This window comes from Arvicanthis niloticus, chromosome 14 (assembly GCF_011762505.2).
Source record: "Arvicanthis niloticus isolate mArvNil1 chromosome 14, mArvNil1.pat.X, whole genome shotgun sequence".
Classification (NCBI taxonomy): Eukaryota; Metazoa; Chordata; class Mammalia; order Rodentia; family Muridae; genus Arvicanthis; species Arvicanthis niloticus.
This window is the reverse complement of record NC_047671.1, coordinates 45825790-45849427: the sequence shown is the minus strand read 5'-3', so window position 1 is coordinate 45849427 and position 23638 is coordinate 45825790. Positions and strand designations below refer to the sequence as shown.

The window sequence follows — 23638 nt, the reverse complement described above, 5'->3', positions numbered from 1 at the left end:
GCGGCTTTGTTGGAGGAAGTGTGTCACTCAGGGTGGACTTTAGGGCTCTATATGCCTAAGCCAGACCCAGTAATTGCTCTCTTCTAGCTGCCAGTGGATCCAGATGTAGTACTCTGTTACCTCCCCAGTACCATGTCTGCCTGAGTACCACCATGGCTCCCAACAGAATGATAATGAACTAAGACTCTGAATTGTAAGCCAGCCCCAATTGAATGTTTTCTTTCTTAGAGTTGCCGTGGTCACGGCATCTCTCCACAGCAATAAAACCCTAAGACAGAAGTCGGTGCCAGGGTTGTAGGGTATTGCTGTGACAGACTTGACAAGATTTTCGGGAAGACTGTGGAAGGATTTTGGAACTTTGGCCTAGAGAGCCATTGAGTGTTGAGAGCTCAGTGAGATGTTCTGTAGGAGCTTGGAAGATAAAAATGTGGAGAGCGGTGCAGACGATGGCAGCCTGGTTTATGAAGTTCCAAAGGAAAGCAAGGATTCTACCAGAGCCATTTGTGTGAAGATCTGGTTCTGCTCAGCCGGGGCTGAAGAATCGGCCCCAGTTAACAGGAAAGCAGAACCAGTAAATCATCTCTGTTTTACTGGAATACTTGATGCTGACCAGCTGAAGCTGAGAAATTAGTGATGATTAAGGAAAGACCATCATCACTAGAGGAATTCTTCTGGGAAGTGTTTCCTGAAAGTCAGCACATAGAAGCTGTGTTTCAGAGGTGGCCCTGGTTGTACCTCAAGCTAGTAGCCAGACTTGGTAGTGCAAGAGTCACTCAAGTGGTACTATTTTGAAGGCATGAACGGTTCATGGAAAGCAGCTAAGTCTTGGTGCTGTGAGAGACCAGGAGAGGCCATTGATGAAAATGCAGCCTCAGTTGTAGTTGACAGCCCGGGATTGAAAGGGCCGTACAACAAAAAGTTGAGACTTAGTTACCATGAAGAGAGCCCATTGGTGAAAGTGCTGCCCAGTTGCAGCAGAAAACCCCAGCATTTTGGAGATGTCACTGCCATGGGATGACCATCAAGAACAGGAGCAGCAGTGGGAAGTAGATCCTACCCAAGCTTAGAAGACAAGCTGTGTGTGATACAGAGGCTAGAGCTAAAGAAGAGACTCAAGCTTTTAGTGAGAACCCAAATACTGGGCATTGCTTTGATCTAACTGTGACTGTGTCCTGGTATTTCCCTCTCAAAGTAAAAGTGTGTTTAACTTATTTTTGATTTTACAGTATCCTGCACCTGAGAGACTAAATTTTGAAAGAGATTTTAGGTTTTGTAAGAGACTTTGAATGTTCTAAACAGAATGAATTTAAAGTGTTTGAATTTGTAAAGACAGTGGGACTTTTTAAGTTTGTAAAATGTTTTATGTTGTTACTGATACATAATGTCTCATCTTGGGGATGAAGAAAAAAGGAAAAGTTGTGGCTTGACAGTGATGTGCTTGTGTGTCAAGTTGACAAGGGGTCAATTGGGTTGGACAGTTTCATGTCAACTTGACACAAGCTAAAGTCATTTGAGAAGAGGAAACCTCAAGACAATGCTTGCACTAAGCAGATATATAGCTCAGTGGTTAAGAACTTTTCATGTTCTTACGGAAGACCCACAGCCACCATCTCCAGAGGGTTGCCACATGTTCCTTTAGTCTCCTCAGACACATACACATATGTGGGACACACGTATGCACACACACACACACACACACACACACACACAAAATCTAAAAAAAAAAAAAAAATGAAGCTGAGACATAAAGCACAAGGGGATGTGCTTCATTCCTGCGTGATTTAACCCACTCAACTATGCCAGTGTACTCTCTAACAAGAGAGAGTTGGAGAGAGGGACAGACAGACAGACAGACAGACAGGCAGGCAACAGGCAAGCAGGCAGAGACTGGTGTATGGTGTGTAGTGAGCCAGAAACAGTACATATCAGACATCCCTCTAATCTCTCAGTCTCACTCTTACTCTGGGGACCGCTCTAATGTCCAGGTGTCCTCCTCACTTAGATCACATTTTTAGTAAACAACATCTACTCTGTGATAAGAATATATCATATTGTGGTACTTTTTGCTTTTTTTGGGGGGGGGCGTATATTTGTCTGAGTTTTATAGGGTACATTATAATAACTTTGTACTTACATGCACTGTATAATAACCAAAGGTAGTGAGCATGTATCTCTAAAAACAAAACAAACAAGCACAAAAGAGACCTCTCTAAGATGAGGGCTATAACCAAGCCTGTAGGGCATTTTCTTAACTAGTGATTTATGGGCAAGGGCCTACCCCACTGTGAGTGGTTCTATTCCTGGACTGGTGATCCTGAGTTCTATAAGAAAGCAGGCTGAACTAGTGAATAAGCTAGCAAGCAGCACCCCTCATGACCTCTGCATCAGCTCCTTCCTCCAGGTTCCTACCTTGTTTGAGCTCCTGTCCTGACTTTCCTCAATGATGAACAGTGATGTGGAAGCATAAGCCAAACCATCCTCTCCTCACCAATGTGCTTTTCGTTCATGGGGTTTCATTGCAGCAATGGGTTTTTATTGCTAAGACAGAAAAGCAAGGCTGGAGAGGGAAGCACAGAAATATTCTAAGGTAGCTCAGCCTTTAAAATGCTTACCACACAAATGAAAAGACTTGAATTCAATCCCCGGAATCCAGACAAAAGACCCAGATGGAGTGCTATGGACTTGCAAACCCAGAGATGGTTCACTGGCTGGCCAGCCTAGCATGATCAGCAAGGCCCAGGTCCCAATGAGAGATCCTGACTCAAAAAAGAAAGAAGTGGGGGAGGGAGGGACAAGATAACGGCTGATGAGATAGCTCAGCAGGTAAAGGTGCTTGCTGCCAAAACTGGGGATGTGAGCTTTGAATTCTATCCCCAGGACCTATATGGCAGATAGAACTGACCTCTACATGTACACGTACACACATGGGGGTGGGGAGAGAGAGAAAGAGACAGACAGACAGACAGATAGACAGAGATGATTGATCGATAGATGATAGATAGATAGATAGATAGATAGATAGATAGATAGATAGATAGATAGAAAGAATGATGAGTGGATAGATAGATGATTGGTAGATGATGGATGGAGAGATAGATAGATAGATAGATAGATAGATAGATAGATAGATAGACAGACAATAGATGATAGCATAACTTTTTTCCTAGGAAGCAGGCAGAGTTCAGAGGCTTCTATCATTGCTGTTGTGTTTTTATCGAGAGAAATGAAAGAGATTCAGATTCATGTTCTGTAAGTTAATGAATACCCTGCTAAGATGTGTGTGTGTGTGTGTGTGTATGTATGTATGTATGTATGTATGTATGTATGTATGTATGTGTTTTAATACTATCAGTAGTTAATGAGCAGGTGGACTCATATCCTAGACAATTTTAAACTGTGTTTGCCCTAGTTAATAACTCTTATCCCCCACAGTGCCCCCTTTCATTAATAAACTACCTTTGATAAGAACTAAATTTTTTGATACTTATAAGGCACTTATAAACTGTGCAGGGGAGCTAAGTCCTGAGTCCCTGTTAGTCATCTACTGTTTTCCACAGACAGGTTTCCCACATAGATGAGACCTAGGTGGGGTGGGCCAGAGGAAGCTCACTGTCCCTGCTGGCTCTACATTGACAGCCTGCCTGCCACACTGCTACACTCCTTTGGGAACCCCTACCTGTGTACCAGGTCATACTGTATCTGCTCCACCTCACTCTGCCCAAGGCCATGAACCAGAGAAATGGGAGGGGGGGAGGCGGTGCTGGGTGTGGCTGTTGGTTTTCAGCTGTGTCAAGCTGCTCTGGGTCTTGTTCATGCACCTGGCTTATGATTCTCACTGGTTCTGCTTGGCTGTCTCCTCTGCCGGTACAGGTCAGCACTTCTCACTCTGCACCTGCCTCTCCAGGACATTCCACAGCCGTGGTCAGTGTGCCCAGCTCCCAGCAACACCTCTCAACTAACATGTGAGTAAAAAGCTCAGAGCCAACCCGGCCGCCTCCCCTGCCACCTAGTCTCCATGCCCAACGCATTGCATCCAAACAGCCAACAACACCCCTTCCTTCTCTTCCACCAATGGTGGTGAGCATGGATGAGAAAAACACAGATTAGAAAGCACAACATTGCTAGGAGATTGGGTATTGTTTCACTTCAGGTTTAAAATATTGGGTCATAAGTGAATATTGACTTGCTATATAGTCAGTAAAGTTTTATATATGTATGTGTGTGTTGTGTATATATATGTATGTGTATATATATGAATATATATATATATATATATATTCATTCAGCATTGGGGTAAGAAAAAACACTTGCAAATAAGAACCACTTTGATAAAGAGTTTAGGCGTATCTCCTAGTCCTTAGGATCTTTGAGGACTACTGGGCATGTCCAACCTGCAGCCTACATGCTACATGAGACCAAACATAGCTAAGGATGCAGCCCAATCCAAAATCATAAGCTAACTTAAAATATTACCAGATCTATTTTGCTTTTGTTATGTTTATTGCAAGCTCAATTATACAGTTGTGGGGCATAAATTTCGAAGATGGCAACCTCATGTCCCAATGCCGTAAGCTTGGACATGCCGGGCTGAGGTGACCCCAAATCCAGCACGGCAATTAAGTTCTTCCTTCAATGCCTTTCATGAGGCAGCTCTTCTCACAACTTAGCCTCACTGTTCCCTGTTGTCCTCACTACCGTGACTCATACCTGGACGCCACCTACCTGATTCCTGGGTGAACTTTAGAATAGCGTCTTTCTTCTCACTCGTTTTTTGCATGACACAAACCGATTCCCCTCCACCCACCAGTTACCGGTGAAATCATTACGTGCAAAAAATACTAATGATAATCACCCCTGCCTCCTAATTCCTAACGTACACTTTATAGTTCCAGCTGTCTCCCAGGCTGTTCCCAGAAGTCAAACAAACCCTACTCTTACCCCAAAGACTGCTTCATTACTCTGGTCTCCTGAGCCTTTCTGTCTTCGGAACCAGAGCAGACAGTACTGAGAAGGCACTAGGGTAGACTGTCACACACCTCTGCCACTGATTCTGACCTTCAAGCTGTTACTCTGCTGGAGGCCAGTTCCCCATTGTCACAGTGCCCATGTTAGCCCCTCTGCAATGTCCAGCTACATGGAGTGGAGAGAGAAGGCCTGCTTCCTCCCCCAGCATTCCAGCAGGGTCGCTCCACTTCTGTCTGCCTTCAGTGTTTGTTTCCATTTTTAGGTGCTGGCAGGTGAGCTCCAGGGACTGGCTCCCTTAGTCCTTCATCAGCTCTGTGCCCTCCTCAGGCATGCTCCACTTCCCTTACCAGCCCCTTGTGTTTCTAGGTTTGTGGCCCTGCACTGTTACTCAGCCCACGGACCTGAAGAGCTGGACCTGAAGAAGGGTGAAGGCATCAGGGTTCTGGGCAAGTCCCAAGATGGTTGGCTGAGGGGCGTCTCCTTAGTCACTGGACAAACTGGCATCTTTCCAAGTGACTATGTCATCCCTGTTTTCAGGTACGGCTCCAGGGCCCTTCCGTGCATTGAACCCAGTGTCTTTTTCAGAGTATAAGCCAAGAAACAGCTTTGCTTTCACATCCTATTAACTTACACACAAAATATTTATAACTCCCCCCCAACCAGAGGTCTCACCATGTATTTATAGGCTGACCTGGAACTTAGCCAAGTTGGCCTCAAACTCACAGTCCTCCTGCCTCACATTCCCAGGTACTAGGTAGGACCACAGGTGTAGACCACAGTGCCCAGTTTTGCCTCATTTAATGCCCTGGCCGTGCCAAAGAGCCTGGCACATATTATTCTCCACATGAAGTCACTGATACACAGTGAAATGACTTGCTTAGGACTGTGTTTGAGGCCGAGGCCCACATTTCCCACATCACATCTGATACCAAAACAATACCATTGATGAGACTGATGGGAAAATGTGATCAGATGCCTCCCCAGGGCATCTTAGAAAGATTCTCAGGACACTTGAGTGTGAGGCAGAATTTCCATAGAATCAAACCCATGCTTGTCCAGCCATGCCCAGGTGAAAGACAAGTTACCCTGAAGAAGCCCTTCCCTCCCAGCTCTCCCAGCGACATACCTAATCAATGCCACTGACCGGCAGTTTGCCCTGCCTCTTCACACTGTGCCCATAAATTCTCACAGACCTCAAATATGTTGCAACCTCCACCACCACCTGTCCAGCCACAAGGCAATGAGGCCCTTGTCACATGCCAAACCCTGTCTTTGTGACATGTCAGAGGGTCAGAAACCCTGAGGGTGGCAAACGCTATAAGACACTCTGGTAGACCATCCTTTAGGTGGGGCCCTGTGTCCAGAGGGCAACAATAATGGTGAGAAAAGAAGGAACTGCAGCATTGGAGAAACTGATGACACAGGCTGCTTTAACCTGTGGGAAACAACAGATGTGAGTGATGTGTGTGCCAGGAGCCAGACAGAGGCCATGACTGCCAGCAGAGAAGAGTGGGATACAACTTAGATGACTTGAGTTCAAAAAAAGGCTACATTTTCTAACACATAGAATTTCCTTTACACAGCTGGCTGGCCATGTAGAAGGTCCAATTTAATATGAGTACAGGCAAAATTGAGGTCCTCAAGCACCTCAAGAAAGGGTGTGTGTGTGTGTGTATGTGTGTGTGTGTGTGTGTAAGAGAAGTTGGAATAAGACATCATAACTATCCCTTTCGATGTAACATGCCTAGAGTTTGTTGGAAGAATAGCAAACTAAAAGCGTGTGTAACTGACATTTTTATCTCTTTAAACATTTATTGAATGTTTTTTAGATTTAGTTTCTATGTATGTTTGCATGTATGTATGTGTACTGTGTGCAGGTCTGATACCCTCAGACCAGAGATAGCATTAGATCTCCTGGAGCTGGAGTTATAGATGGTTGTGAACCACCATATGGGTGCTAAAAACCAATCTCTGGGCCTCTGCAAGAGGAACAACTTTTAACCACCGAGCCATCTCTCCAGTCTCTTAACGTTCACTAAATGTCAGATATCATACCTTTCCTGAACCTAGGAAAACATTAGTAAATAACGCATGCAAACACACACACACACACACACACACACACACACACACACACGTACCTACATCTGTGCATAAGGATTTGGCCTTACTGAGAAGAAAGAATGGGGGAGATGCTGGAGTGAGCCAAGATTATTGGGAAGAGAACATTCCAGGCCACAGGAACAGCAAGTTCAAAGGGCCTGGGGTAGGAATGTACCTGACATGAAAACCAACTGGACTGGGTTAGAGTAAATGATAGGTAGGCCAATTGAAGATGAGATCAGAATGGTAAATAGGGCCAACTCATCTAGAATTCTTAAGTCATAATGAAGGGTTTGGTTTTAACGGCACAGCAGAGTTTTTCAGAAGACCAATATGATCTAGCCTATGTTTAACCATAATCTCTCTGTTTTCTGGGTTGAGAATAAACCATAGAGAAGAAAGGGTAGGGCCAGAAAATCTAGCTAAGAGAATACCATACCAACCCTACACTGTGAGGGTGAGTCACCACATTGTGAGCATACGGGGTGGTGATTAGAAGCTGTAGATTCCACAAATACCTTAAAACTAGAGGCGCCAGGGGTTCTCTGACATTAGCTATTAAGTGGGAAGGGATAGAGGATTTAAGGTGAGTGTGAGGTTTTTTCCTCTGGTTAACCAATAGAGTATCTGCTTTATTAGGATGCCAGTGATGAAAACATTAGCGGATGACGGGCTTGAGCTGTGGGCAAGCAAACACTTATGTTACAGCAGACTGTGAGGTGCCTGTTAGTAACACAAGTCAAAGTGCTGGTGAGCCACTGAGTAGACGTGTCAAGCATTGAAGAGAGAGCCCTGGTCTTGTGATGCTTACTAAAGCCTCAAGATTAGATGGGATCATTTTGGTATGATGGGGGCTCAGGAGACAAATAGGAAGCCAGAAGCAAAAATCCTCAAGGAATAAGAGGAGAGACAGACCTAGAGGGTAAAGTCATTGCAACAGCTGCCATGGACGGCAGAGTTTGATAAGATGAACCAAAGCTGGAAGTCAATGATGTACAAGAAAGGATGCCTATCCCGACCTGGGAACATTTTTTTCTATGGGCTCTGACCCATAGTCCGGGGCCCACACTGACTGCCAACATCTCTGCTTGTACACCATGGTTAGCCCAGAGTCCAGGATAGATCATCAAAGTGTTGGTATGAATGAAAGTGGTCATATATTTACCATCCATACATGAGAATTTTGAGGAAGTATAAACTGAGGACAGCTCTTCATTTTCTGGGACAATCGGGTATATGGTCACACTGTATGTGTGGGACTCCAGCTTCCCAATGCTCCTCCTCCCATTGTCCCTCCTTGGTCTTCTCTTGGGTAAACACCCAGTGCCCTCAAGTAGGTCATGAGTATCTGTGTTCAGCCCTGTGAAATGGCTGCATACCAGCCAGTGGTGGGGTTCTAGCACCACAAACTGACAGTGAGCTGATGTCCATTTCCAAGTCCACAGAAATCAGAGCATTAGCAGATAATAAGATGCTAAGGCGGGGACATAGTTTTCTCATCGGGAAGTGGCATTCTCAAGAACAAGCCCCTCTGTCCCAAAATGCTGTTGGGTTAGAGAGGATGCATGTGTTACTTCCTTGATGATATTTCTCATACAAAGAAAGTGCCCGTCACTACTAACCTTAGGGGTGGATGATATATGCCAAATTTGTCCAGCCAGATACAGCTGGCTCTTATTCATATCCACACGTCCATTGTTTTAAGTTTCATCCTCCTGTTTCTCAGGACTGAAAAATGCTGTTCATTGTGAGCTTAGTCTCTGCTATTATTATCAAGTTCTACATGAGAAACTAGTGGGTTAGACAACACATGCAAGGTTCCTTTCTGCTCTGTCTGCCTCCCTTGTCTGTTTCCTGGTTACAATGCTGGCTCTGTAGTACCTTCAACTCCTTTGGTGTATGATGCTAACAGCCATGGCTCAGAGATGTGAGATGCCCCCTGGGCTCTGACACCTTTGCTCTTATAGCATCATACCCTACAAACTGAGACAGAGTTTAGGGATTAGCTATAGATAAGAACTGACCAGAGCTGGGCATTGTGACACATGCCTGTAATCCCAGCATTCCGGGAAGCTAAGATAAGAGGATTGGCATGAGTTTGAGACAAGGCTAGGCTATATAGTGAATATCAAGCCAGCCAGTGCTACATACATAGCAAGACTGTCTCAAAAAAAAATGACCAAAATGACAAGGTTTCTATTTAAGATTCAATAAGTTGGACATTTTTAACTACTCATACTGAAAAACATATACTCCAGCTACCAACATATCTAGCTCCTATTAACCACAGCTAATCCTGTGCTTTCATGAAGTCTCTTCTCCCAGACCCTGAAGACACAAACAGGCTCAGGTTTACAAAGTAGTTGTCATGCATCCATCTGTCCAATATCCAAACCCCCTCGTAACAACACCAGCATCCACTCGACTCTTTTTCCTATGTGGTCCCAGTAGGTGATGATCCTCAACTCTCCCATTCTATTCACAACTAGTTTTCCTTTCTTGGAGGTTGTTGATGCGAGACAGGATCTTGTTTCGCCTAGACTGGCCTTGTTGTTATTGTATAGATGAAGCTCATCTTGAGTTATCGTGGTGGTTGGAATGAAAACGGTCTCCCATAGGCTCAAAGAATGGCACTATTAGAAGGTGTGGCCTTGTTAAAGTAGGTGTGGCTTTGTTGGAGTAGATGTGGCCTTGTTGGAGTGGATCTGGCCCTTTGGAGTAGGTGTGGCTTTGTTGGAAGAAGTGTGTCACTGGGGTGGGCTTTGAGGTTTCAAATGCTCAAGCCAGGCCCAGGATCTCTCTCTCTCTCTGTTCCTGCTGCCTGAGGATCCAAATGTAGAACTCTCAGCTTCTTCTCCAACGCCATGCCTGCCTTCGCACTGCCATGCTTCCTGCCATGACAATAATGGACTAAACCTCTGAAGCTGTAAACCAGCCCCAATTAAAAGTTTTTTCTTCATAAGAGTTGCTGTGGTCATGGCATCTCTTCACAGCAATAGAAACCCTAAGACACTTATCCTCATCCTTCCATCTCCCGGGTGATGGGATTACAGGTATGTGCCACCACAGCAATTTAGCTTGGCCAATCTTGCAGTCCTCCTTCGACTTTGAAATGGGAGCCAGGGAGAAAAGAATACAAAAAGCCGAAGATCGTTATGGTGAGACCAGCAAATAACATCAATACTCCGGTGTCAGATCCACAACTGAATCTTCAGGTGCCCACTCGAACCCTGTTCCCAGTCCTGTCCTCCCAATAAATTCCCTTCTATGTAATTATGTAGAATGGTTCTTTACTGTAGCCTTCATAGACACATATGCCTGTTTTGTGCCTTATGGGTGGAGGAAAGTAACAAGGGGCCATCACTGTCTGGCCTTTCATTCTCCACACAGACACTACAAAGTTGGCCAGAATCAACCTTTGTTCCTTCACTGTTTTTGTGGCAATCCCAGCAGAACTGCTGCATGAAATGCTCTCTTTGAAAATAGGATAAGCCCTAATATTACAGAGAGAAAAGGACACAGGGACCTGTTAGCAGAGCAAACCAGAATATCCACTCCTCCCACTTAAGCCCAGAATGTCTTCCAAGTCTCCTCTGGAAAACAAAGATCATAATGTCTTCAAGTTTGGGGTTTCCTGGGGATTAATTAATACATGTTAGCAAAGTGCTTTGATGTTGGAAGAAAACACTAGGTAAGTGGTAAGCTTTTTGCCAAAAGACATAGAGGGAGTCAGCACTGGGTGGGAAAATCACAATTCAGGAGTTCCTGGAATCAAGCCCAGTGATGAGCTTACAGCTGGTGCCATAAGCTGTCACTCAGAGAAGGGACCATTGGAATAGGACTGACTTGAGCCTAATTAGCTGCATTCTGTCCTTGCTTCTGCTGCTTCTGCTGGGAAACAATTTGAGAACTAATCTTGCCTATTGCTTACGCACATTGTGGCAAGCAACTCCTAGTGGCCTTTGTTCAAAACACAGTCAGCTGCACTCTAGGATGTTAGCTAGTTTCTGGAGAGCTTCTTCAGTGCCCAGGCTACGTTTCTAGAATATAGTCTTGTTTTCCTGCTGTTCAACTACTCCATTCTTCATTGACCATGCCATAGAGACCAGAGCAGGTTAACAGCTCTGCTCAGAAGGTCCCTTGCAGCCGGGCGGTGGTGGCGCACACCTTTAATCCCAGCACTTGGGAGACAGAGGCAGATGGATTTCTGAGCTCGAGGCCAGCCTGGTCTACAGAGTGAGTTCCAGGACATCCAGGGCTACACAGAGAAACCCTGACTAGAAAAAAAAAAAAAAGGAAGAAAGAAAGAAAGAAAGAAAGAAAGAAAGAAAGAAAGAAAGAAAGAAAGAAAGAAAGAGAGAGAGAAGGTCCCTTGCAGCAGATGTCAGTTCCTAGAGCATGTGGCAGCCTACGCTTCTTGAGTAACACTGGCCACAGTTAAACAATAGCTAGCCTATCTTCATGCAGCATTGGCTCATATAATAATGAATAGTGGAAAAGAGGACAAGGAAGAACAAGGAGAAATAGCCTAAAAAAACCATGGAGGCCACTGGGCAGTAGGACACCAGGAGGGCTTTCTACATCAGGACCTTGGTGGAATTCTTTATGTCTGTGGTATTATCAGAGGCTATTCATCAACAGAGTGATGGGTGATTGGTAGGCTGCACATAGGAGACAGGATGCCAGGTCTTGGATCAGTGAGAGGGAGAGAAAGGGATATTAAGTAACAGATACTGCCATGCACTCCACTGGGTTTCAAACTGGAAACAGTGTCCATGAGCTTTTTGTTTATAAAACCTTAACGTTGTTCATGATATCACAGCCCAATACTGAAGAGATAGCATCTTATGAAGTCACTTTAGGGCTATAGTCATCTTAATTTATTTCGAGTGAAAAAAAAATTTTTTTTCTCTGCTTCTCTAACTAGCCCTGGTGTTGGTATAGCTCAGAAGTAGGGCAGAGAGCTGGCTTAGACCTGGTTTTAAACCTCCAATAATGCTTGAACAAGTAAACATGAGTCTGTGTCTCTTAGTCTCTGTCTCTCTGACTCTATCTGTCTGTCTGTCTCTATATATATATGTGTCTGTCTCTCTCTCTCTTTTCTCTCTCTCTCTCTCTCGCTCTGTGTGTGTGTGTGTGTGTGTGTGTGTGTGTGTGTGTGTGTGTGTGTGTGTGTAAGAGAAGCCACATTTATGTGTAAGTAGGTGAGGAGGCCAGAGGTCAACTTCAAGTGTCATTCCTTTGTAATCATCCACTATGTCTTTTGAGCCAGGGTCTCTTACTGGGACCTAGAACTCAACAATTAGGCTAGGCTGGCCAGCCAGCAAGCTCTGAAAATCTGCCTGTCTCTGCCTCCCTGAACTGGGTTGGCATGATACCAGCACAGCTGGCTTTTTTGTATCTGGATGATGGAGACTGAACTTGGGTCCTTATGGTTTCACGTAAAGCACATTATCAACTGAGCTCTCTCTCTAGTCCTGTATAGTCTGTTTAATCTCTATGTCTCAAAAGCCATGGCCATACCAGTGCTACCCAGAAAACCATTATGAAAAACTCACACTATATGGGTGAAGTACCTGGCCAGTGAAAGTACCCCTCATGTGTTAGCCAAAACTACTAGGAGGGAGTTCTGAAGGCATTACGGCAGCCAGTGGACAAACACATTAATCAGTAGTCCATACAGAACACAGAGGCTATAAAATAAGCCTTAGAAATCTTTACCGTCAAAGTGTTCAGCATCTATTGGGAAAACTACTAAACAAACAGACTAATAAAATAAGCAAAGAACAGTGAACCCATGTAAGATCTGTGCCCTGAATGAGGCTGATAGAGTGTGGAATGAGGAGATATCAGGACCATACAAAAGAATGAAGTCTGAGTGTGCAAGTTCTACCGGGACCTTGTGAGCCCTTCCTTGCTGTCAGGACATAGTTATTAAGGTTCTTGGAAGTGGGATCAATTTAGCCAGGTGGGGGTGAATAGTTGAGAAGGCTACATTCATATGAAGGAGCTGACTTTAAAAAACAAAAAGACAGAGGATTCTTAACTGAACATTTTCTTTCTCCATTTCTTTTCTTTTTAAAAAAATAGTTCAACAGCTAGAAAGACATCTAGTTTTCCTGATTCCCGGAGCCCCACTGTCTGCACCACATGGGCATTATCCACCTCCTCTGTGTCCTCCCAGGGTAGCTTTTCAGAAAGTGATGCCCGGCAAAATGGACCCTTCAAATCTGTCTTTGTGCCCACTGCCGTAGTTAACCCTTCGAGGAGCACACCTGGCCCAGGGACTTCTGGACAAGGGTCTCTTAGGAGAGTGCGGAGCAGCATGAGAAAGAGTAAGTACTGATGGAGAGGTACGTGCCTAGAGCTAATGATGGGGCTTCCAACTGGGACACACTGGAAATTTTCCACTAAAACAATGTGTTTCTTTTGAGCTCAACCTCTGCAAAAATTAAGTCCTAAGGGACAAGCACTTTTATTGAGTGTAGCCCAGACCACCTGAAGGTCACTGGCCAGGTCCACTTAAACATATATGGTGAATGGAGTGATACCAAGCTGTGGGGCAGTTTGTAATTGGATTATAGCCAAAGGGTGCTGATTTTTATTCAAAACCAGCCAAAGTTGGTATTACTTCTCAGTGCTGCTCAGACTGTGTTCTAGGGATACCTCTGCATAGACAGGGGCTCAGAGTCAAAGATGAGATGCTAAAGACAGTACTAAAAGGCCCTGTTTTCTACTATGTTGTTTGTGTAATGCATGCAGAGAGGTTCTTCTTGAAAAGGTTATACAAAAGCAAGACTTGCATCCTAAACCCACCACGTCCAAAGTTTTCAAGATTAATAGAGGTACCTGATAGTTACCCTCCCTGCACTGCCCTACAACTTCTGTTTTCTCCTATATAGCATCCACACTGAACGCACGGCAGTCACTCAGAGATATCATTAATACCGTGCCGTTATTAGTATGTCAACATACTAAACTGCATGACATTTCCTCTGGGGATTAAAAAAAAAAGAAAAAAAAAAGAAACGATCTTGAAACCTCATTGTACAAGACATCAAGGATTCCTTCCTGTCACAATCCAAGTGTGTAATGTGCCCTCCATCAAACTGACCTACAGTCTCTCTTACAAACTCAACAAATGACTAAACGTGAGATGCAGCATTGCAGACGTGGCACAAGGGACAGTGTGCCACATGGGAATAATTATACATACATACACACGTATATGTATACATATACATGTATCAGAAGAAAGCACGTGTCTTCACTTACCTGTATCCCAGTCGTTGCAATTCATTACCTGCATAGCCTCTTAAATGTATCTTCCTGCCTCAGCCTTCAGCCCCTTCTTTCCCGTCACCCCCACCACCTAGAATTCACCATAATGACCTTGTACAAGTTACCACTCTCTTTATTCTCCTCACTTATAAAATGAAAATAATAAAACTCACCTTATCACCGCCCATATGTTATCTAGCACAAGCATTGTATCCCCATCAGACTTAACCAACTGACAAATTTAACAAATAACAATGCGGAGTTTATCACATAACAAAGCTCCTGAGAATGTGGCTTTTTAAAAAATATCTAAAAAAAAAAAATTATTGTTAAAAATTATTGGTAAATAAATCACTTCATTACTACTACAATGAAACAGGCCCATCTACATGGTGAATGTGCTTGTTTGGGGCTGAGATGTTCCCTCGGCCTAGATCACTTAGCAATGCAGAGAACTGCATTCCACTTATGATTGTTCACATTTTTATTTATTTATTTCTATTGGATATTTTATTTATTTACAATATAGATGTCATCCCCTTTCCCCATTTCCCCTCCGTAGAACCCCCTACCCCATCCCCCCTCCTCCTTCATGCTTTTATACCATTTTAAATTACATGCATGTATTAAGGTCAGTTCTTGTTGAGAGCCGCTCTGCCCCACGCTTGGGAACCAAAATGTCACGGACCACTCTGTCAGTGTTGGAACCCACACTGCCAGAAGCCTTGGGGGCTAAATTGTTAGAGCCCACACTGCCCCAAGCTGCTCCAGTCCGTGAGTCAGGGTTCAGCAAGAGAGAAAGTGAGGATGGACTCAAGGAATGGAGACCAGACAGAGTATGATTCAATCCCGTTTATTCTTCAGTCTCTCTTCCTAGTCCAAGTCCCAAGTCTTGAGTTCCTAGTCCCCAGTTCCTAGTCCCTAGTCTCAGGTCCTAATTCCTAGTTCTAGTTGCTAGTCTTTTTCCCAGTTCCAAGTTCTTTCTTCCAAGTGCTAAGTGCCTAATCCCTAGTTGCCTGTCTCAGTCTCAAGCGCCTACTACCTAATTCCAAGTTCTTCTGTCTGCCTCTCGCCTTTTATATGTCTCACTTCTAAGCCACACCTTTAAGTCATGCCCTTAGGTCTTGTCTCTAAATCTGATCTCTAAGTCACACCCTTAAGTCACACACCTTTAAGTCTCACACACCCCAGGGAAAATCCTGGGTATCTAAAAAAAGATGTTATCAGAGTGTGCTCAGCTGTTGTAGGCTATTGTAATCAAGTTTCTTGTCAGGGTATATGGCTCAAGATGGCTGCAAGGATAATAGCCCCTTCTGTTGGCTCCCCACAAGTTCTAGGTTGAGGGTCTAGCAATACAATAGATGCAAATAGTCAAGGAACAAGCAAGACAATAAACACAAATAGTCAAAGAAAAAGCAAGGCATTAAACCCAATTACGTGAACACTCCCGTAATAACTGTTTCTAAGGGTTTATCAGGATGACCAAAGTATCTGAGCCTACTTTCCTGTCCTAGCACAAGGTCATTTTCATGTCTGAAGCCTACTTCCTTGTTCTAGTCTAAAATTTAGATTCCTGTCTGAAATTACTTCTTTATTCTAGCCTAAGATTTAGATTCCTAACTGAAATTACTTTTGTTCTAGCCTAACGTCTGATTCCTGCCTGAAGCCTACTTCCTTGTCCTTGGCCAATGTCATATTCCTGCCAAGCAGCCCATTTTCTTGTCCTTGGCCCATGTCAGATTCTTGCCAAGCAGCCCCAAAGGCTCTCCACTTCTCCCCCCTTTTTATTTCATTAAAAAGACTGAGCCTATCTTAGGTCATTCTGACAAGAATTCCTTCCTTACCTGTCATGGGAATATGCATTATCAAAAGCATTGTATTTATGTCTTAGGTTGGTAAGGCTCTGTGCAGAATCTTACCCGTCTTTGGCTTGCCATCCTGTTAACTTAATAATTCTGTCTGGAGGAACATTTTCAGTTTCAAGCCATGTACTTTGGCTGCCAACACGTTGATGTTGAAAACAAGCTTTAACACTATGGGCAGGAGTAAAAGTATTCCCAGGACAAAAAGGGCTAGCAAGATCAAGCTATATATGCCATTTTTGAAGCTTGACCAAAATAGAAATACTAACCTCAGCCCATGGGTAATTTTATCTGCAGTATCTACTGCATCAATGCTCAGTAGCTGCTTACATTTTTAATACACTCCTTCTGTATTGCTGTGTAAGTCTTGATTAACCTGGAGCTTTGACTGTTTGTGTTGTATGCCTACTTAATAAAAGAGCATTCAATCTTTTGGAAATTGGAAACTGATCAGATAAACAGTCAAGAAGCCAAATTTCCCACATATCCACCAGAGCTAAGGGCACACTGGCCTGGTGGTTTTCTGCTTTTCCTAGTTCTAGACGCTTTCCTTTCTCTCTTTTTCCAAAATGACACAGGTCAAGCTGTCAGTCTCCCCAAAGGCCCACACCACTTAAGGGGCTGTCAGTGAAAAAAGCAAAAGTCTAAATGCAAAAGTCAAACTCAGCAAATGGCAACATGCTTGCAGCAAGCAGCTGAGACACACCTGGGCTCATTGTCCATATTTACTTCCTGCTTGGTGGAACTTTATAACCACAATAGTGTAGACTTGGCTGGGGACCTCTGTACTAGACACAAATGACTGATTCACACGTGTCCAAGAGATGTCAGGAAAGACCATCATGGATGATATATGGTTCTCTAGATGCCATTGCTAAGGCAGGCATATCATGCTGTCCTTCATATAATAATGATAGCCAGTAAACATAGCTGACTTCAGGAGCCTTCTGTCTGTGTATCTTGTAAAATGCAATCCAAACTCTGTTCTGGTTCTGAGTGTTCACTGAGCAGGAAATAAACATGAGCAATAAGCACAGGTGGTACTCTCAGCTTCTGTCCTAACCTACTTGCTTAACGTGTCTATTAGCAATTTCTAGCCTGGTGGTGGTGGCACACGCCTTTAATCCCAGCACTCGGGAGGCAGAGGCAGGCGGATTTCTGAGTTCGAGGCTAGCCTGGTCTACAGAGTGAGTTCCAGGACAGCCAGGGCTACACAGAGAAACCCTGTCTCGAAAAACCAAAAAAAAAAAAAAAAAAAAAAAAATCTTCAGTAGACAGACTGTAGTCTTCTCCCTGTTTAGCTTTCCTTCCCTGTTGCCTGCTTACTTTGTGTTCTTTGATTGCTTCTTCCTCTCTGGCCTGTCTGCCTCTATGCCAGCTTCTCACTGTGAAATTTTGTGTCTGTTTCTCTAGACATCTTAAAAGACTAGAAGAGAAAAAGAGAAGAGTACGGAGGGGAGGGGAGGGGAGGGGAGGGGAGGGGAGGGGAGGGGAGGGGAGGGGAGGGGAGGGGAGGGGAGGGGAGGGGAGGGGAGGGGAAAGGACCAAAGAGGAGAGGAGAGGAGAAGAAAATGTAAATTGAAGCAATATACTTTCAGACACCTCACACAGCATTCAACTAGACTGTTACCCCTTGCTAGCATCCCCAAATGACACCAAATAAAGAATAGGTCACCTTTGAAAGACTCTAAGAAAGAGTAAGCACAGTCACTTTAGGAAAGCACTTATCTATCTATTCTGGAATATCCACCTATTGCTGATACCTGTTCTGTCATCTCCCAGATGGATCTCTACAGAGACCAGTTCAACCAGGGATACCCACTTTCATGGTGGGCTCCCTCAGGTGCAGTCCTACCATGGTGATCCGGCCTCAGAAGTTCCAGTTTTATCAGCCACAGGGGATGACCCCTTCCCCAACACCAATAACGGTGGAGCTGGGGTCTAAATCTATTTCCACCGGGGAGCCTGCCCTGACCTACATCAACAGAGGTAGCAAGACCAGGATCCATTCAGCAGGCAATTCCATCATCATGGAAGGCAAAGAAATGCCCATCAAGAGTGAACCACCACCCAAGCCACCTGCATCTGCACCACCCTCCATCCTTGTGAAACCAGAAAATTCAAAAAATGGCATCGAAAAGGTAGGAATGGAGTGGCACTGGGAATGTGTGACACTGGGAATGAGTGATTGACACTTGGAATGTGTGACACTGGGAATGAGTGATTGACACTGGAAATAAATGATTGACACTGGAAATGAGTGGTTGACACTGGGAATGAGTGACACTGGGAATGAGTAACACTGGGAATGACTGACACTGGGAATAACTGACACTGGGAATGACTAACATTGGGAATGACTGACACTGGGAATAAGTAACACTGGGTATGACTTGACACTGGAAATGACTGACAGACACTGGGAATGACTGAGTGACACTGGGAATGACTGAGTGACACTGGGAATGAATGACACTTGGGAATAAGTGACACTGGGACTGACTAACACTGGGAATGACTGACATTGGGAATGACTGACACTGGGAATGACTGACACTGGGTATAGAGTGACATTCAGAGCCTGACCCTTTAGCCTCCCAACTTTGCACATCATTACACTGACATGTTGGTAGACATTGGCAACCACACTGGCAGCCTCCAATAAAATCCTCACACACAACACACTCTCATCCCACTAAGAGAAAGCACACCTTCTCCTTGCTAGACATCCCTTTATGCACACTTCTTTTGAGATCCAGAGACACCTGGAGAAACTATGGCTCAATTTGAATTACCACTCTGGTTAGGTGGCTCTGGCCAAAACGCTTCACTATTCACAATGAGGCTTTGTTTATTTGTCCATTATTTACTTATTTGCTTAATCCACAGAAATAATAATGTAGGAACTAGAGAGATGACTCAGCAGTTAAGAGTACTTTCTGTTCTTACAGAGACCTGGATTAAGTCCCTAGTACCCTCATGGTGACTCATAATCACCCATGACTCCAGTTCCAAGAGATTTTATGCCCTCTTCTCACCTCTGCAGGCACACACATGGTGCACATACAGATGTGCAGATAAAGCACATACATAAAATAAAAATAAATCAAAATAATGTTAATTAAATAATAATAATGGCCATACTAGGCTTGGAGATGAGATTAAATGACGTAAGATGTGTGTCGTGCTGACACAGGGCTTGACACATACTTTTCCATCAGATGGCAGGAACAACTGGAACTCAGGAGAATTTAGTCACATGGAAGTTACATCAAAGTCACATCAAGTGATTAATATAACAGCTAACTTGACCTCTTTGGCATCCATCATCAGATCTGTTAACATCTAGTCTGGACATTTTTCCACTAGAAGGTATGGATCTTCTTCATAAGGACCTCGAAGCAAGAGAGGTGATGAAAAGGAGAGGGTGACATTAAAGGAATCATGCAATGTTCACTACATGCCTTCAGCTTATTGAACATCACCACACCCATCAATCATCCCCCACATCAGCACCTTCACCTCTATCACTACCATTCCACCATTACCATTCCCTTCAAAATAGATGGGATGGCGTTCCCTCCTGCTTGTTAAACCTTCACTGAATACTAAAGATGCTAGCAGACACTGTGCACTCCATGTGTTCCATCTCATTAAACCCTGATAACAACCCTCTGAGGTAGATAGTATTTTCATCCTCATTTAGATGAGGAAACAGAGGCTTGGGGAGTTAGACACACAGCTGACATCTGTATCCTATAAGAAAGCCCAGGCTTTCCTGCTAAGCTTTTAAGGAAATGCATTTGGAAAAGGTCGTGGTGACTGACAGAGACGTTGGGAGGGCTTCTTTCAGCTTCTTCCATGACCCAGATGTCTAGTACCCCAATCATCAGACACAGCTCCCAAACTCTGAAGTCATTTAGCAAATCCCAAGATCCCACAGAAAACAGTGAGAATCAGAAAGTATGGTGATGCTTGAAGACAAAAACGATAGAATTTGATGGAACAAAGAGGCAATTCCCAGGCAGAACCACCACAGAAAGAACACTTTATTAAGCCTGAAATAGCGACTGGCTAAAAACAAACACCTGCAATTGCCAAGCATGATACATAACCACCTAGGAGGCACAAGAGGAAGCAAATAAGGTAGAGACTAAAGCAAGCTGAAGACACAGTCTAATAAAAAGGGAGCAATTCCTAAGCCCAGCCGGGTGTTGCCAGAATTGCTCTAAGAGTTCCAGCTCTTAGATTCTTTCTGATGTTTGCTTTTGGGTTTTATTATTTTGGTTTTGAGGTAGATTTTTCACTATATAGTTCAAGCTTGCCTCAAACTAAGTCCCCTACTTCAGCCTCCAAATGCCTGTGCTACCTACCACACCCAGATCAGAATATTCCATCTTTTAAAGAGACACAGGAAATGCTGGTCTGCATATTCATCTTATGGTCTTAATGTGTGGGGAAGTCAGCCAACATTCGGAAGGTTACATGGCAATAGCAGGTGTCTATTGATGAGTATTTCTCAGGCAATTATGAGACTCTCCAAGTGGGGTCATTAGTACAGCTCATGAGGGAGAGGCAGGCCTTGACGTAGACCTTCAGGAAAAACAGAGGGGAGAGAGAAAAGGTGAACATTTATTTCCAGTTGGGCAGTTTGGGTTTGTTCAGTCTCAGATCAACAGCACCTGACAGGGACATTACATCATGCGTAGTAGACACAAGTATTTGCTGAATGAATTCCACATCAATGAGTTGTTTTGAATGGAGACGACTATAGAGAGACCACACAAATCCTATCATCAAAGGGTTGGGGACAGAGCACACATCTTACCCATGTTCCTTTGCTCTTCTTTCTATTTTACAGCAAGTCAAAACCGTGAGATTTCAGAATTACAGCCCTCCGCCCACTAAACACTCTGCCTCCAGTCCCACCTCTGGAAAGCATGAACAGCCAGCCACCTTCAAGGGGTCCCAACCCGAAGCAGTCTCCTCAGGAGGAGAGATGACCATCCTATTTGCCCACCGAAGTGGCTGTCACTCTGGGCAACAGACAGACCTTCGGAGAAAGTCAGCCTTTGGCAAGACCATGCCCATAGTATCTACTGCTTCAGCCACACAGACCTTATTTCCCAGCAAATGATTCTTCAGGTGGCTTTTCTTAGACACAAAAGAGGTGAATTGCATATAAATACAGTCTGCCTCTACTACAGACTAATACTGTTCTTTGAAGGTTGAGTCTCCTTAATGTTCCTTTTAACCTGCAGGAATGGGAAGACAGGAATTCCGGGTTGGCCTTCTGCTTTCTTTTTAGCCTTGGCTGTCCTGGATCATTCTATAGACCAGACTGTCTGAACTCAGAGATCTGCCTGCCTCCGCCTCCGCCTCCGCCTCCGCCTCCGCCTCCGCCTCCGCCTCCGCCTCCGCCTCCGCCTCCGCCTCCGCCTCCGCCTCCGCCTCCGCCTCCGCCTCCGCCTCCGCCTCCGCCTCCGCCTCCGCCTCCGCCTCCGCCTCCCTAGTGCTGGGATTAAAAGCATGCAGCACTACCAACCAGCATGTTTCTAAACTTAGTGGTTAAATACAGCAGAGCCCATTGGTTAAGCCAAAGAATGAAGAAAGTGTCAAAACCTGTGCCTCCAGGATTCAGGATTTGGCCTCTCTTCCTATGCGCTCAATATAAAACATCTTTGTAGCCTAAAAACCAGCCAGTGTGTGGCAGTAGTGAAATTGCTCTCAGGGCCTCTTGACCTCATCGCCACCCCTCTTTCTTCTCATCACACTAGAACATTCTCTGCCATTTGCTGAGGCCATATCTTCTTCACTCTACAGAGTCACAACTCCAGCTGCAAAGGAAGAATTTGGGGAAATGGCATGAGATGGACATTTTGAACATTCTGAGAACCCACTGAAACTGAAGAGAGTGACTTTCTGAGTTTGCTGCCCCCAAGGCCAGAGAGTCTAATGCTGACTACCAAATGCCCAAAGATTATCATGCATTAAGCTTCTCGGCCTGATTCTCCCCATATATTTCTACATAGTAGATAAGCAGGGAGCATGGATACACAGACAAGGAATGTGTGGTATTATAAATTTTTCACCCTTCCTCTTAAAACAAAGTGTGCTTGAGGGGACCTTGAATGGGCAGTGGGATAAGATCTCTATTCTGCCTGTATCCCAGTATTTTTGTTCTCCCTGGTTTCCTAGTCATGTAGGGCAGGGAACTAGTTTCCTTCATAGGACAATGAGGGAGGGCAGAAAGGGGTGCTTCTTGCAGAGCTGTTACCAAAGGAAGTGGACAGAGAAGGCTGGAGAAGAAAGGGAGTTAGGAGGAAGAGAGGATGAATCATGCATGAAAGAAATATAAATGAGAAGAGGCGGGAAGGAGGGAAGAGTGAAGTTCTCAGGGAAGAGTATAAACCAATCTGGTAGAAGCAATGTTTACAGTGACAACAGGTGGGAAAAGGACCAGAGTCTGCCGTGGAGAAAAGGTCAAACCTAGATGACTCCATCCAGATGGACTAGAAGGAGCAGGTCCATCAAGGAGCCTTGTGAACAGGGGGAGGGAGCAGTGGGAGGGAGCCGTGGGAGGGAGCCGTGGGAGGGAGCCGTAGGAGGCAGCTCTGAGAGCCAGGGCCACGATCTAAGACAGCCCATTAGTTCTCATTGAATGTAATTGTTGTGACAACATTCATCACATGTCCATCAATATGGACACTTTGACGCATAAATGCCATTTGCTACTAAGGCTGGGTGCCACTTTAAAAAAAAAAAAAAAAAAAAAAAAACAGGTCTAATTAGACGTTTCCTACAGACAGTTCTTTCAGGTCTCTGGATTGTGAACATACATCTTTTACCCACCCACACGCTTGGCAAACTGAATTATCTGTAGGCTTTTCCAGACATTAATAGAATAAAACAAAAACCATAATCCTGCCAATGAATACGACACGTGTGCCAGAGTTTTGAAAGCGATGGAGTCCACAGTGGCATGTGGTTCCTGCACTTCTGTGAGATGTGTATGTCATGAAATCAGCATGCTCAACTCTGCCTTCTTGAACTCAGGACAGCCATTCAGATGGAGAAGTAGGACACTCACAAGGACAGAAAGACACTATGATCTGTCCAAGTGTGAGGACCTATGCCTCACCTTTACCCCAGAAAAGCATTCTCATTAAGTATAGCAAGTATAGCACTCTGTACCCAGTGTGGCAGACATACAGCATAATGAGCCAACTAAATGTTTAGCCCATTCTTCAATGGCAACAGGTCCAGTTATTTTTTTGTTTGTTTGTTTGTGGTTATCAAGCAGGTGGTTTAAAGGACAACAGAGGGGCAAGCCTATGACATGCAAATGAATATGGAACATGAGACAAAATTTTCACTGTACACTATCTCTACAGGATAACCTCCCTAAGAAATGAACATAGTTCCAA

The 23638-nt window shown here is 44.4% G+C and overlaps 1 protein-coding gene across 3 annotated transcripts in view; it reads left to right on the top strand.

Annotated features, from left to right (window-relative positions):
* Nucleotides 1-23146, top strand: part of Sh3rf2 (SH3 domain containing ring finger 2) — a 103907-nt gene extending 80761 nt beyond the window's left edge. For 2 of the 3 annotated variants that reach the window (XM_076912728.1, XM_034518299.2), the window contains 5 exons: nt 3871-3962; nt 5332-5502; nt 13159-13403; nt 17994-18352; nt 21073-23146. In XM_076912728.1, coding sequence (XP_076768843.1) covers nt 3871-3962; nt 5332-5502; nt 13159-13403; nt 17994-18352; nt 21073-21348 — 1143 coding nt within the window. In that variant the 3' untranslated portion in view covers nt 21349-23146. The remainder of the gene's footprint in view (nt 1-3870; nt 3963-5331; nt 5503-13158; nt 13404-17993; nt 18353-21072) is intronic. The other variant, XM_076912727.1, reaches the window with a different exon arrangement.
* The last annotated feature ends 492 nt before the right edge of the window (nt 23147-23638 follow it).